Source organism: Apodemus sylvaticus, chromosome 17 (genome assembly GCF_947179515.1).
Source record: "Apodemus sylvaticus chromosome 17, mApoSyl1.1, whole genome shotgun sequence".
In the NCBI taxonomy this organism is placed as follows: domain Eukaryota; kingdom Metazoa; phylum Chordata; class Mammalia; order Rodentia; family Muridae; genus Apodemus; species Apodemus sylvaticus.
The window spans coordinates 47,700,190-47,714,139 of record NC_067488.1 but is presented as its reverse complement, the minus strand read 5'-3'; the positions used below and the strand labels follow the sequence as shown (position 1 = coordinate 47,714,139).

Genomic DNA, 13,950 nt, shown 5'->3' with positions numbered 1-13,950 from the left:
ACTAGTATATGGGAACCATACTCAGACATGCAGCTCTGAGAAAGCACCAAGCCCACGGCTCTTCAAACCAGGAAGGCAGCAGATAGATGCTCTCTCTTTCTGTCCCCTTTCCTCCTGTGGGGGCAGATTCTCAATCTGCAGGGGACAAAGCTTTTGTCTGGCCAGTTACTCCATTTTTGTTAAAAATAATTTATTTACGAGCCTTACAAAAATACATTGGCAAGAGAAAAATAAAAACCCTCTGGGAACAGGCAAGTCTGTCCTTCCTTCTGGTCACACTCCCTTGAGACCCTGCCAGAGAGTGGGGAGTCAGGTGGGAACCCCAAGCTCGAAGTGGAGGAGAAAAACATCAGAAACTAGAGGGCTGGCCTGAGCCCTCCTGGCCATAGGAGCCGGCCCAGCGGGCACCTAGGCACAGGGCAAGGGCTGTCCTGGGAGGACAAGGGAGGAAGGAGGGAGGGGGAAAGAAAGGGGGCACTGAGGACTTGCCAGGCAGGAAGGCCTGCTTAATCGGTCTCTGAAATGAGGCCCCTGGGCCGGGGCTGGGGTGGCAGAGCTGGGGGAGGTGGGTGCCCACCCACAGTCTCAGGGCCACCTCTGTCCTCCATAGCTGCTCCCTGGTCCACCTGAGCAGGCATGTTTGAAATGACAGGGGAGGCTGGGCACGGGGACACTGGTAAACGCCGGCTCTGGCGCCGAGCAGGCTGTGGAGGAACAGGGGGTAATGGGGGAGGCACGGTGGGGGCCCGGAGGCTGGTGCCCACCAGACGGCGTGGCAGAGCTTGGGGAGTGCCAGGGCTGACAGAGCCGAGGGGCAGGGATGGAGCTGGAGGGGACGAGCGGGAGCTGGAGGGCTGGGGAGGCGGCATGGTAGGCCGGGCTGGTGCTGGGCGCTTGGCTGTGGAGGAAGCAAAAGAGGAAAGTTAAGGGTTCATGTGTCTGTGTACATCACGTGTTCATATTCGTGCATCTGAGCCTTTGTCCATTCCTTCCAGGGGTGGAGTGGGGTTTCACTTTCCACAGTGGGTCCTCATCACTGAGATGCTCCCTAGTGGTCCTCCTCTGTGGTTGAAGTGCTCCCTAGTGGTCCTCCTCTATGGTCCTCTCAGCTTCAGTAGATTCCCCCAGACCCCATTCTAGTTATGCTGTCAGTCACCTTCCTCAGAGAACCTGTCCTCTCAACTATCTTGTCCATCTTTCTTGGGTCTCTCCCTAGAACATAAAGCTAACATGGCCACTAGTTAGCTCAGTCTGGGCTTTAAGCAGGAGAGGCTCCACATCTGTTAATTATATAATGCCTCCTGTCCCTGTTGGTACATGGGTCCTGCTTGCCTCTCAGAAGCCCCAGGTCCTCAGGCAAGTTGTGGGCTCGGGTGTCTGGAGTGGTTTATCTGCTTTCTGGGGCCTGTTTCCTCACTGGTAAGTCACCTGCTAGCTTGGATGACTCCCCGTGTGGCCTGTAGACTTCTGTGGCTGTTCCCCTAGCTGAGCACGATGTACCCGGCTCTAAAGCCCCTTGTCAGAACTGGGGGACAAGGGGGGGGCTCCCCAGTGACCTAGTCCCCACGAGGATCCCTGGTCTCTTACCTATCCATCCTGGGCCCAATTGGCATGAGTGTGCCGGGGAGCTCAAGAGCCTCCAGACTCCTCCCAAACATCTCTTCCCTCTACCTCAGACAGCTCTGGTCCTGTTCTTCATAGTCCCTGGGCTTCAGTAGGGCTGCACCACCCACCACGCTCACACTGACTCCCTTTCTCTAGCACTTCCGGTGTGCCAGAGCCCTGCCCACTCCCTGAGGTCCCAGCTCCTCAATGTCAGGGCGGTTATAGTCTTGAGGCTGCACCACCTGCCCAAGGAATAAGCTGGAAGCTGGGACCAGGCGCCGGGCAGCGGTGAACCATGAGCTTTTTTCTCAACTGTGTCTAATGCTGGCCTCTCTGGGGGTGTGGAGAGACCTGAGGGGAGGGAGTTCCCACTCTCCGACTCCTCTCTCCAGCAGCCAACTTACTCTTACGGGTCAAGTCCTCTGCAGAAGCAGCTGTTTCTGTGGGGCTCCTGCTGACCTTGGGAGAAGTTGGTTTGGGCAATTCAGACTCTGTCCTGTCACGGGAAAGAGAAGTGCAAGAATCACGCTTGGCCATTTCCTGGACATCTCCTAGGATCCTGCAAGATCCCGAACTGCTGAGCGGAAGGACCTGCTTCCTGCCATCTATGGCTGCACCAGGAATTAGTGTCTTCAGTCTTAGTCTCTCTACAAGAGACTTCAGGTGGGGTCTGTGTCCGTTAAGCCTGGCTGAGTTAACTTTAACTGCCAACTTGACACAACGCAGAGTCACATGGGAAGAGGGCGTCTCAACTGAGGGGTCACCCAAATCAGACAGGCCTGAGGTCATGTCGGTGAGGACTGTCAGTGGGGGACTGGCTTGATCGTCTCCGGACAACCATCCTGAGTTGTGTACAGAGAGTACCAGCTGACTGAGTACCAGCCAGGGCAGACAAGGCAGTACACAGGGCTTCTGCCTCTGCTTCAGCTTGAGAAGCAACCCTGCCTCCCTGACAGACTGCTACGTGTAGTATAAGCCAAGGAAACCTTTTCCCTTCCAAGTTGTTCTGGTCACAGTGTTTATCAGAGGAACAGAGAGTAACTAGTAGAAAGCCCAGGACTGGGATATAACGTGTGGGGCAGAGGTGGGAAGAGAGCCTTTGGACTTTCCAGATGACCTTTTTTTTCTTTTTGAGACTGTCTAGTTCTTACAAAGCTTAGGCTGGCCTTGAACTTCTCATGTCGGGGAAGATGAACCCGAATTCTGGAATTCCTGATCCTTCTGCCTTCACTTCTCCAGTGCTGATAAGTAGCATCACTCCCCTGTTATATAGCACTGGGACTTGGACCCAGCCTTCCAGTGTGCTAGGCAACCAAGTAAGCCACGCCCCTAGAAGCCCATGTGATCTGTAGGGGAGAGTGTGTGAGCAGCAGTTGAAAAAGTCTGGCTTCCTAAACTTCCGTTTGGCCATTTCCCCAGAGAGGCCTTCTTTTCTTGCCCGGCTGGTACAGCTCCCCCGAGCGGGCATCCGGACATCACAGGAATGTAGATGGGACGTGTCCACTCCCCCTGCCTCACCCAAGGCAGGGGTGGAGGGCGGCCCATACCCCCCTCATCTGAGGGACTCCACTGAGAAACACCAGTCTGCCACAAGCCTTTCAGACTCACAGGACTGGAGACAGGATAGTTATAAATCCCAACTGTCCCCTCCCAATTCCGTAAATTCCCAGGGCATGAGCAATGTCTGAGGCACACAGTAGGTGCTGTAGAAATATCCGTACAATAAAGAAGGGAACATGTCTAAGGCTGAGAGAGCAGGTTCCTCCCACCTACTCCGACCTGTGGGACCAGATCTACAGGACAAAGGGCACGTATTACATTCCTAAATCCTCAGAGCGCACCCCCAGGCCCGGAGTTATTTATCATGTTAAGCTCTTACCTTTCTTTGACAGCCATTGAGGCTGGAGCTGGGGTGGGAGTTGGGGTAGTGGCTGGGGCAGGCACAGCAACTGGTGGCAACTCCTCTGAGACCTGTTGGCTACTGACCTTTTCCTGGGGGGCCAGGCCTGAGAAGATGCCTGATACATTGAAGTTGATATCTAGAGATGGAATGAACAGGGGTCAAATTTAGAACCTTGGCCAAGCCTGCCTGCCCTGGCCAGAGCCAGAGCTATTCTCTTTCCCTGAAATGATCCGATTTCTCTTTGCCTTCCTACTCCCAGGGGTCAGACAGCATTGTTCCCATTTCACAGATGAGAAACTGAGGCTCAGTGCTGAAAAAGCAGCTTCCTCTAAGCCACATGGAGAGTTTGGGGGGACAATCCAGGACTGAGGCTGGGCTGTAGTCCAGGAGCTACTGGAAGTGGGGACGAGAGATGACATAAATAAAGGACATCACCTCCAGGGAAGAGGGTGTCTGCGTTCTGTATCAGCGCCTCGACAACACCCACCACCTGAATGGAGGACACAGAGGCGGCGTCCAGTTGGGCCTGGTCCCTGGCACAAAAGAGAAGCGAGAGTTTTAGTGACGCTAACATTGTGCGACTCTGCTGGGCGTGGCTGATGGCACGCGTGTAGCTCGCATACCCCATCTCCCACTCCTTCACCTAAGACAGACATCACTAATCAATTCTGGGCTCTTTCCCCAGGTCTTGGATTGACTGCCCCTCCCGCCTCCACCTGCTTGAACAACTACAATTCAGCACAGTGGGATGAGTCCTTGTCATCCATCTGTGGCCTGGAACGTAGCGGTGACTTCTCACGTATCATCGGACTTCAGTTTGTAAAGCATTTCCCATTTAATTCCTACTCTCACACCTACCCCCAGCTCCCTTAGAATTTATGTCATCATGTCTCCCCAACTGACAGATGAGGAAGTGACTCTCCAAAGCCCCACGTCTGAAGGTTGGGAGGGAGCGAGGCTTCAATCACCCCTCGTATGGTTTTGAGTATGCACACCAGGTCACTGCACGGGTGCCCCGCCCCCTCCCTTTACCCTGGTCCCTCAGGCCGCTCCTCACAGCAGCTTCAGGCTTAAGGACTGCTCAGCCCACGGCAAGGACAGAGAGCAGAGGCTTGGGCGCATCACAGCCGGGGCCGGGCTCCCTGGGCTCATGGCCCTCACCCTTCTTTCTCAGGAGGCCACAGCAGGTTGGGCCCCAAGACGATGGCGATGTTACTGGGCGTCATCTTGTTCACATCCTGCTCCTCTGCCAGCAGTGCCAGGAACTTCATCAGGTACCTGAGTGGGTGGAGAGCATCACAAAGGCTCACAGATGTCCTTAAAGGCCCAGGAACTCCCACCCTAGGGCTGCAGAGGGGAACGGAGCCACATGGCATGGTTACATTTTTATTAGCTAGGTTCTCTGATCTATTTATTTTTAACGTTTTTTTTAAATTTATTTATTATTTATATGAGTACACTGTTGCTGTCTTCAGACACGCCAGAAGAGGGTATCAGATTACATTACAGATGGTTGTGAGCCACCATGTGGATGCTGGGATTTGAACTCAGGACCTCTGGGAGAACAGCCAGTGCTTAACCACTGAGCCATCTCTCCAGCTCCACCCCCACCCACCCCTTTCTATCTTCTGGCTGCGGCAAGCATTAGGGACTGACTCCAGTGCTGACACCGAACACCCAGGGTCCCAGAATGGCAGGGGTGGGGTCTGCAGACAGGCAATATGGTCTCACAGATTCAGTAGGGTTTTCTGCTTGCTTTTTTTGTTTGTTTTTGTTTTTGTTTTTTGGATTCAGTTTTTTTCAAGACAGGGTTTCTCTGTATAGCCCTGGCTGTCCTGGAACTCCCTCTGTAGACCAGACTGGCCTCAAACTCAGAAATCCGCCTGCCTCTGACTCCCAAGTGCTGGGATTACAGGCGACCGCCCGGCTTCTGCTTGCTTTTTTTTTTCAAGACAGGGTTTCTCTGTGTAGCCCTGGCTGTCCTGGAACTCACTCTGTAGATCAGGCTGGCCTCGAACTCAGAAATCCGCCTGCTTCTGCCTCCCAGAGTGCTGGGATTACAGGCTGCGCCACCACTGCCCGGCTTCTGCTTGCTTTTTAAGACAACATCTAATAGCACAGCTTGGCTTCCAACTCTATATAGCCAAGGATGCTCCTGAAGCTCTGATCCTCGTGCTTGCTGTGACTGCAGGCATGTCAACACCTCCAGTTGACAGCGTGCCGAGGATCACAGCCAGGGCTTCGTACATGCTAGGTGGACTTGGTAAGGACTCCACAAACAGCTACATCCCCTGCCTGATTTCTTCTTCCTTTTTTGTTCTGTTTTTCAAGACAGGGTTTCTCAGCATAACCCAGGCTATCCGGGAACTCGATCTGCATATCAGGCTGGCCTTGAACTCAGAGATCCACCTGCCTCTGCCTCCCAAGAGCTGGCGCGGTAGACAAGAGCCACTGCTATTGCCTGGGTTTTGTCTGCTCTGGTGTCTGGTGTAGTGTAAAAGACAGAAACAGGACATCACAGCTGAGGCTTTGTGCTTAGGCACAGCATAGGCTAGAGTCTCCAAAGCTGTGTGTGTGTGTGTGTGTGTGTGTGTGTATGTGTGTGTTGGGGGGGAGTTGGGGGCAGGGCTCACCTGAGATTGTTGAAGTTCTCTTGGGGAAGATGGCTACAAACATCATGGAGGGCCTCCAGGCGGGCTCCTGGTTCCTTCAGGCTGAGGAGGGAGAGTCAGCAATGCACCAATCCAGGGCCATGTCTCCAGAGCTTTCGCCTCCCCTCCCCTTACCCCTACCTCCTCACCTGGCTGCTCTCATCCAGTCATCATAGAGGTCAGAGGTCATCAGAGGCTCTGGCAGCTCCCGGAGATAGGACTTGAGGGCACCTGAAACAAGGCAGGGGATGGTCTTGGACAGCCTAAGGACCCAGCTCTCTCTACTTAGAAGGACCCTCTACTCCGTATTTTTACTAAGTCTTCATGTCTTAGATAGTTTCTTTGGGTTATAGGCCCCTATAACATAGTATTTAGCAAGTTTATCCCCCACCCCCCCCCCAAAAAATGCATATACATTTCAGATGGTTCATCACAGATCTGTATTAAGCACTTTTAAGTGCCCGAGGTGTTTCGTGGGTAGCATTATCAGGACCCCTTCCCCTTCTACCTAGAGCTCCTGGGGATCAGGTACCTGCTACGGCGTGGGGGTCTGAGCAGAATTCCTCTAGGCTGTGAGGATCTGAGGCCATGGTCTGCTTAAGACGCTTCAGCACAGAGGCCCCAGCAGCCAGACGGAAGAGGCCCTAGGATGCAGGAAGGACCACGTTATGCGCCACAGAGGGCAGGGCAGGGGCAGGCTTCTGGGCCTCAGTGTCCCTACTGGTGGTGGCCAGTAGTCATGAGGGTGTCTATGGAGCCTCCTAACTCCCAAGGTCTGGAATTCTGAGTGCAGGGCAGGGTGGGAAGTGTGTGAGGCTGGGAGATGGTAGGAACAGTAGTCTTGTTAGGAACGGGAGGGGAAGGAATGCTCAGCATGGTTGGTGAGGAGCCTGCAATTCACTCATGGTTGCATCATTTTTCACCTAAGGGTCATTTTATTTTTCCCCCGGAAAGGCCCAAGGAACCTGCAACCCTGGGCTCCTCAAGTGATTCTGGGCCCATTTAATCTCTGACTCTCTCCCCCTTGCCAAACAGAGCCCTAGAGGATCTTGGAGCAAAGACTGTTCAGCATCTGTGGGACAGCGCCAGGCCTCTGAAATGCTATTCAGTGAGGCAGAGTCCAGTTCAGCAAGGAGAGGTTAAGCCTCTCAGAGAAGGAACTACAGGTACCAGCATGGGCGTGGCATGGGGCCCTGTCCCTCCCCCTCCCTCACCCCTCAGCTCCCACCTCCTCCTGCATGCCCTCTGACAGCAGTAACAGGACGCAGGCCTCGATGGGCAGGGCAATGTCACGACCCAGGTCTTGCAGGTGGGTTCTCAGGGACACCCCATATACCCTGGAGAAGGGGGCAGCCGTCGTCAAGGGGGAGGGGTCTGTGGGAATGAGACACATCAGCAGCCTGGTTCTTTCTGCCCTAGGCAGTAGGCCCGGGGCACCTCCAGGAATCCACCTTCCGCCCGGTTTCAGTACCACACGTGACCATCTAGCCCACCTCTTGGATCTGCCTACCTCCACAGCTCTGCCTAGAAGGTCTCTTGGTTGCAGTCACGTTCCTTCTCCATAGCAGCAGAAAGCTAGTCCAGAGACCTAATCCACCCGCTCCCAGCTCCCAATTCAACCACAGACCCCTACTGCCTCTCAGGATAAGAAACGAACTTTTTGTTTGGTTGGCTTTGTATTTCAAGACAGGGTAGTATCCTATATACACTAGGTTGGCTTCAAACTCAGAGATTCACCTGTTTCTGTCACCCACATGCCCAGATTAAAGGTGCAAACTTTTACAGAGCCCTTAGCATAACAGGGCCAGAGGTGTGGGGCTGGCTCACGCATGTCCCTACCTGCCTGGCTGTGATTGTCCCTCAGCTCAGCCAGGGCCGTGTCGAGTGACGTTAGTGACTTTCGATGGTAGTCAGCCTGAATCTCCAGGAGCTGTGGGGACAAAGGCCATGCCCCAGGAGAAGTGAGGGAAGTGGAGACTTCCCCAGCGTCTCCAGATCAGACTCCCACCATCTCTCGGGGGTGCCGAGAGGTGCTCCCTATGGTATCCACCCGAGTTTCAGATGTCTGCAACTGGACCATGGACTCACATGAATAAAGTAGTTGGCGTATGAGTCCTCCTTGGTGGAGAAATGGTAGAGATCGGCCAGGTACTCGTCCTTGGGGACAGAAGGGAGAGGACAGGTGAGGCTGGGGATCCCGCAGAGAGGGTGACAGCTGCTAGGGATAGAAACATGCCCAGGCCAAGGTCTACACTTGGGGTCAGCCCACAGGAACCCTTTAAATTTTTGAGGCTTCTGGTTCTTCTTCTTCTTCTTTTTTTTTTTTTGTTGTTGTTTTTTTCGAGACATGGTTTCTCTGTGCAGCCCTGGCTGTCCTGGAACTCAGTTTGTAGACCAGGCTGACCTCGAACTCAGAAATCCGCCTGCCTCTGCCTCCCAAGTGCTGGGATTAAAGGCGTGCGCCACCACCGCCCAGCACGGCTTCTGGTTCTTTACTCTAGGTCCTCAGATCCTTAGTACAGTGTGTTCTTGCTGACCATGCAATCATTCTGTCATTCATTCTTGCTTTATTCTCTCCGTGAACATCGTTCATTCATTATTCATTCATTCATTCATTCATTCATTCAACGTTGATCATCCAGTAAACAACCACATCCCAGCTGTTGATGCGCATGATTAGTCTGGTAGAGGTCCTAGATGGTACCCCGCTATATAGATTCTGACCCCCAACTGCCTAGGTTTAAAAGTCAGTGCTCCTTGGCACTTCAATGTTCCCATCTGTAAAATGGACCCACACCTGTTGCCTATGCAGACATCCCAAGTCACCTCACCTTGCACTGCTCCACCTTTTTCTTGAGCTCCTCCTCTTCTTCCTTCAGCATCTCTACCTTGTTGGCAGTGGCGTTGTGGGTGTGACTGCTTGAGCCACCACCAAGGCCTTGGCTGCTTCCTGAGTTCTTGGCTGCCTGGCTGAGCCTGGGGAGGGTCCCAAGGTGGGTGGGTGGTCACTGGCCCCATTGCATGGCCAGAGCTAAGTGTCCCCTCCATACACGCAATCACACAGGACTCTAGGGTTTACAGAGGCAAAATAGAAATTCCTTGGGCCTCTGCCCGACTAGGCCAGAGTGCTCTAGGCTTCCCTCTGGTGGTGTTGCTAGGGATTACAACGACTCAGCTTCAGAGCTCAGCATAGGAAGGAGCTCTAGAAACATCTAGAGATCTGGGGAGACTAGTGGTTTTCCTAGTTTGGGGGTTCCTGTGGCACAAGGCACACCCTCACACACATATGCCTTTACTATGGGCCCTCAGATCCATGGAGAGCACAGTTACACATGTGCTCTCAAGGGCCAGCAAGGCCACAGGTACCCAATAGGGCCTGCAGATACCCAGGCTTGACCTAGGCTCGGGCGCCCACCTGCTTTTGAGGGTGTTCCAGTCAGACACCAGCTTCTGAAGGCTCTTCTTGTGCTTGAGGATGGCAGGGAGTTCCTCCTGAGGGCGGGCACAGGGAGGTTCAGGGGTTTGGTGGAGCAGGGCAGGGACAGCTGGGGCTGGGGGCGCACAGTCACCTCACTCAGCCTGCTGAGGGGCTGCAGGACATCCCTCTCCAGGCTCATCTCAAACTCGGCTAGGATCCGGGCCAGCTGGTTCTGGATGGCGCAGCTCATCTCCAGGGCCTTCCTGTGGCCAGAGATTCCCAATGGGCCAAGGCTCCCTTGGGTCCCTCACGCCCCACCCGCACCGAGAAACTCTTGAAGGTCCCTGCTTCTGCTTGCTGCTTCCTTGGGCCTTACTGACCTGATGCTTCTCCCAGCTTGGTCATCCTTTTGAGGTAGACACCCTTGGCTGATCTGACCCCGCCCCTCACTGCTTCCCGGCATTCTCTAGTGAAGAGCCAGGCTCTCCCCAACCATGCTCACCCCATGCTGGAATCGGGATCCAGTTCCTTGAAGCTTTCGGCCATGGTGGTAGACAGAGCCATGAGAGGGAGCTTCTTCTGCAGGGGGTGAGGCAGGGTGAGAGGCAGGGTGAGAGAGCGCGAGTTTACCAATTTCCTCCACCTTACAACTGAGCCCAGAGCACTTGGCCAAACCCACGCCCCAGCAGAGGGAACAGCCAACTCAACAGACTCACAGTCCTAGGTAAGAGTGGGACTTGGATGATGCTGACGCTGTGTGCCCCGCCATACACCCCCAGATCCCCCAATGCATGCACACACGCGTGTACAATCTCTCACAGACCTGGGACCCCTCCCTCTTTCCCTTCCAGAAGCTTCATGACTGGACAAGAAGGAATGATTGATGCCAGGGAGTCTAGGGAACTACTATGCAGAGGCGGGGAGCAGTAAGCTGTCCCAAGGTTACACCCTGGCAAAGAGCTGGCAGTGCAGCTGGGGTGGGGGTGAGATGGCCCTAACTCCTTCCCCGACTCATGGCATAGGTGGGGTTAATCTGGTCAATCCCCAGCTCAAGTTCTCCAAGGATTCCTATTGCCTCACGCCCAGACTCTCTTCAGGGGGTGGGGGTGGGGCAGGCATGCTGGGTGCCCTCAGCAGACTGAAGAGGGTGCCCTGGGACTGGATAGCGGTGAAGCGAGTGGGTGATAGGAACTGAACCCAGGTCTCTGCAAGAGCCAATGCTTTGCTGAGCTGGGCGGAGCCTCCAGCTCCAGCCACGTGAATTTTTAGTCATCCCTATACCTCCACAGGGAGTAACACTGCATTTACCATCAGTGGGGCCCCTGGGCTACTTTTGTCACTCGTTACCTGTGTGATCTTGGGCTAGTAAATTTAGGTCTCGGTCTCCCATTATACACAAGTGACTTGTACAAGGGACTGTCACCAGGGCTGTCGACAGCCGTGAGGAGACAATGCCTTAGCAGTCTTAGCAACAGAGTAGCAGGAGTCAGTAAAAGCTGCCTGTTGGGTAACAGCATCCTCTCTATCCAGCTCAGATGGTGTTCCGCCCACCTAGACCACCTGGGGGCCTATCAGCAGAGAGCAAAGCTCAGAAGCTGCAGACCACCCAGAGGGCCTCGTTCCCACCCCATCCCTCGCCACACAGGTCTCTCCTCCCGGAGACCCCACTTACCACCCGCTTGTCCATGTCAGCTCCGCTCTGGCCCTGCAGACAGGCTTGCAGCCGCTTGTGAACATTGTGGGCTGCTCGCTTGGCCGGCTCCAGGCGTTGCTCTACCTGGGCGGTACAAGGGAGGGCTATGGGGGACTGTGTATTGTGAGGGGCGCCCCCTCATTGCTCTGTTGTCTTCCCCAGAACAAGAATCACTTTCCTCTTCCCTCCTGAGCCTCCCCTGGCCAGCAGGGAATGACACAACCAGGCCCCTGACTGCTGTCGCTGCCTGCCAGCCTCTATACTGACAGCCTGCACGGGCCTGCCTCCCAGCCCAGCCCAGCCCAGCCCGCCCAGGCACGTACCTGCAGCAGGTCCTCACCCAAGAACTCGGCAGTCTCCGGGGTGCTGTGGGGGAAGGGGGCTTCTGCTGAGTCAGTCTGGGTTAGGAAACCCACCTCGGCCTCCCTCTGACCCCTGCATTTGGAACCTGAGCCCAAGTCGCTTCCAGGACCCTCCAAGCCTGGGTGGCCCGTCTACACCGTAGTTGGAGCACATTCCATAGTGGTTAAAAGGATGCATGCCTGCTTCCTCCTCCACCCAGGGCTGTGTCCTGGGAGAGGGTGGGCCCACGACACCGAAAAATCAGGAGGGAGCTACCCAGGGCCCAACTTTGGGACAGAGGGAAACTTTCTCATCTCCCCATCCCCCAAATTGTTTGCCTGGCCCGGAAAGAGGAGGCCTCAGCTGGCCCCCCAGAACGGGAAGTGTGGAAGCTGGTCTCGGGGTGGCCAGGCCCACAGGCACAGGACATTGGACTGCGGCTGTGGGCTAGTCCGGGGACTCTGCCCAAGGATACACAGGGACATGGGTTCAGGGCAAAGTGGCTTGGCTTTGTAGGTACAAGTAAATGTTCGTGTCACTGTAGGACTGGATCAAGTTTCTGGATACACGGTCATCTCTCAGGGCCCAAAGAATGGGGAACTCCCAGGCTGGGGAAGAGGGACAGAAAGAAAGGCTCCGAGAAACTCCCCAAACTTCCGCTCCCATAGTTCTGGAGCTGGGAACCCAGGACACCCAGGGGTGCCTCTACCTGAGGCTGCGAAAAGCAGAAGCAAGACCAAATGGCAAGAGGCCCCTCGGCTGGGGGAGGGGAGCGGAGCAGGCCCCTCCTCCCCAGGCCAGAACGCTGCCAGTCCCTTCTCCCAGGGTCTGGGGCCCCGATCGGCTCCATTCCTCCCCTTCCCTCCAGTTAGAGATGGTAAACTGTTCCCATTGTCCGGAGGGGACAAATGAGGTTCCAGGCAGCGTCCTGGCTCAGGGCGCATTCTGCTCTCTGCAGCCTCTCCAACCGGGAATGGAGGTGCCTTCCCCCCTCCACCTCCCTCCAGCCAAAGCCAGCTATGCCTGAGCGACCACAGTGGCTTCGGGCCCCAGGGAGCGAGGTCAGGGCTCTGGCAAGCCAAAGGGCCGCTGCTCAGATGTCTTCGACCTTTTTGACCGGTTCCCCACTCTGCTGCGCCCGCTCAGGTCCTGCGAGGCGACAGCGCGGCTAGAAGCGGGTGACACTCACCGTCCCGAGCTGCCCGTGTGGGCCAGCTGCCGCATGCGGTACAGCTGCCTCTTCATCATCTTGGGTCCGGGCTGGGGGCCGAGGAGTCACCTTGGGGATTGAGGCTGGCAGCCCCCGGCCCAGCCTGCTTCCCCGCGCGCTTCGCCCCGGATGGGTGGGCGGCGCTCTGGCTTCCTGGGCCGGCGCGCTCCTCTGGCTGGTGCTGGCGCTGGCGCGGGCGCTCTCCTCCCCCCCGCTCACGACTCCGCCCCCGGCCCCCAGGTCACTCCTTTCTCCAAGTTTGGAGTCTCGCTCTCTCTCTCGCTGCTTCCGGGCCTTAACGACCCCCGGGTTGTCCGACCCGCTTGCCGAGTATCCGTTGGTCTGTCTCTCTGAGGTCCGCAGTTGAGTGCGGGCTCTTCCTTCCCGCACCCTGCCCCGCCGCCCCGCCGCGGCGGGTGGCGGGAAGCAGGTGAGCTGCTCCTGCCACCACCACCGCCCTGGGTATAAACAACCTTTGCTCTCTCTTAAAGGGAAAAAAAGGCTGCCTAGAAGGGACAGGCCAGGGACAGGCTAGGGACGGGCCCGGGCCAGGCCTTCGGGACCTGTGCAGTCCAGTCACTAGGGGATGCTCTTTGGAGACTTTTTCTCCACTGTACCATTCCCTGACCATCCCTCATGCCTGCTGGACCACTGGTTCAGAACTTGGGGTACCCGAGACCACCAGAGACTAATGTCCTTGAACCAGTCCCCAGAGTTCTTCATTCATTGTGTATAGTGACTTGATAGGACAAATGTCCTGGACCAGTCTGTGCCACAGGGTAAGCAAGATACCGGGGCCTACTCCTCAGCCCTAGTGTTCCTCTCTACACTTTTGAGAGTCCTCAGCTTGGACTGCTTCCCCTATTTGTAAACGTCTTTCTCATTTCTCCAAGCAAAATCCCCCGGTGCTGCCCGTTCTTCATGTCAGGCCTTGATATGGGTGCTGCTCGGAACCCCTAAACCCGATAGAAGTTTTCTCTTTGAAATACTCGGCTGAACCCCAGCCTGGGCATACAGGGCACGAGAGCCCGTGGGTAACTGCAAGCTGACTCCGGTGGGTGCGCACCCTTCAGGCTCCGGGAGGGGAGGGGCGGGGGTGACTACAGGAAGCCCTGAGCACCACACTGC

General features: G+C 55.8%; 1 protein-coding gene across 1 annotated transcript; it reads right to left on the bottom strand.

Annotated features, from left to right (window-relative positions):
* Window positions 1-169: 169 nt before the first annotated feature.
* Sh3bp1 (SH3 domain binding protein 1) lies at window positions 170-13,012 on the bottom strand. The gene is made up of 18 exons (XM_052160848.1): window positions 12,802-13,012; window positions 11,594-11,636; window positions 11,250-11,354; window positions 10,080-10,156; window positions 9,729-9,840; window positions 9,575-9,651; window positions 8,991-9,135; window positions 8,248-8,316; window positions 7,999-8,089; window positions 7,388-7,533; window positions 6,692-6,803; window positions 6,309-6,390; window positions 6,142-6,222; window positions 4,670-4,786; window positions 3,944-4,041; window positions 3,485-3,644; window positions 2,010-2,101; window positions 170-898 (listed from the first exon to the last, which is right to left on the bottom strand). The coding sequence occupies exons 1-18, from the start codon at window positions 12,858-12,860 to the stop codon at window positions 507-509; spliced, it is 2,058 nt and encodes a 685-aa protein (XP_052016808.1). The 5' UTR covers window positions 12,861-13,012; the 3' UTR covers window positions 170-506.
* Between the last annotated feature and the right edge of the window lie 938 nt (window positions 13,013-13,950).

Bases quoted from the DNA above. Each gene is read 5' to 3' on its own strand.
- Sh3bp1 (XM_052160848.1), bottom strand. From the start codon at position 12,860: ATGATGAAGAGGCAGCTGTACCGCATGCGGCAGCTGGCCCACACGGGC. The intron at 11,355-11,593 runs GTACGTGCCTGG...TGTACCGCCCAG, and splicing joins TGGGTGAGGACCTGCTGCAG to GTAGAGCAACGCCTGGAGCC. The intron at 7,534-7,998 runs GTAGGGACATGC...TCATTCCCACAG, and splicing joins GGACAATCACAGCCAGGCAG to ACCCCTCCCCCTTGACGACG.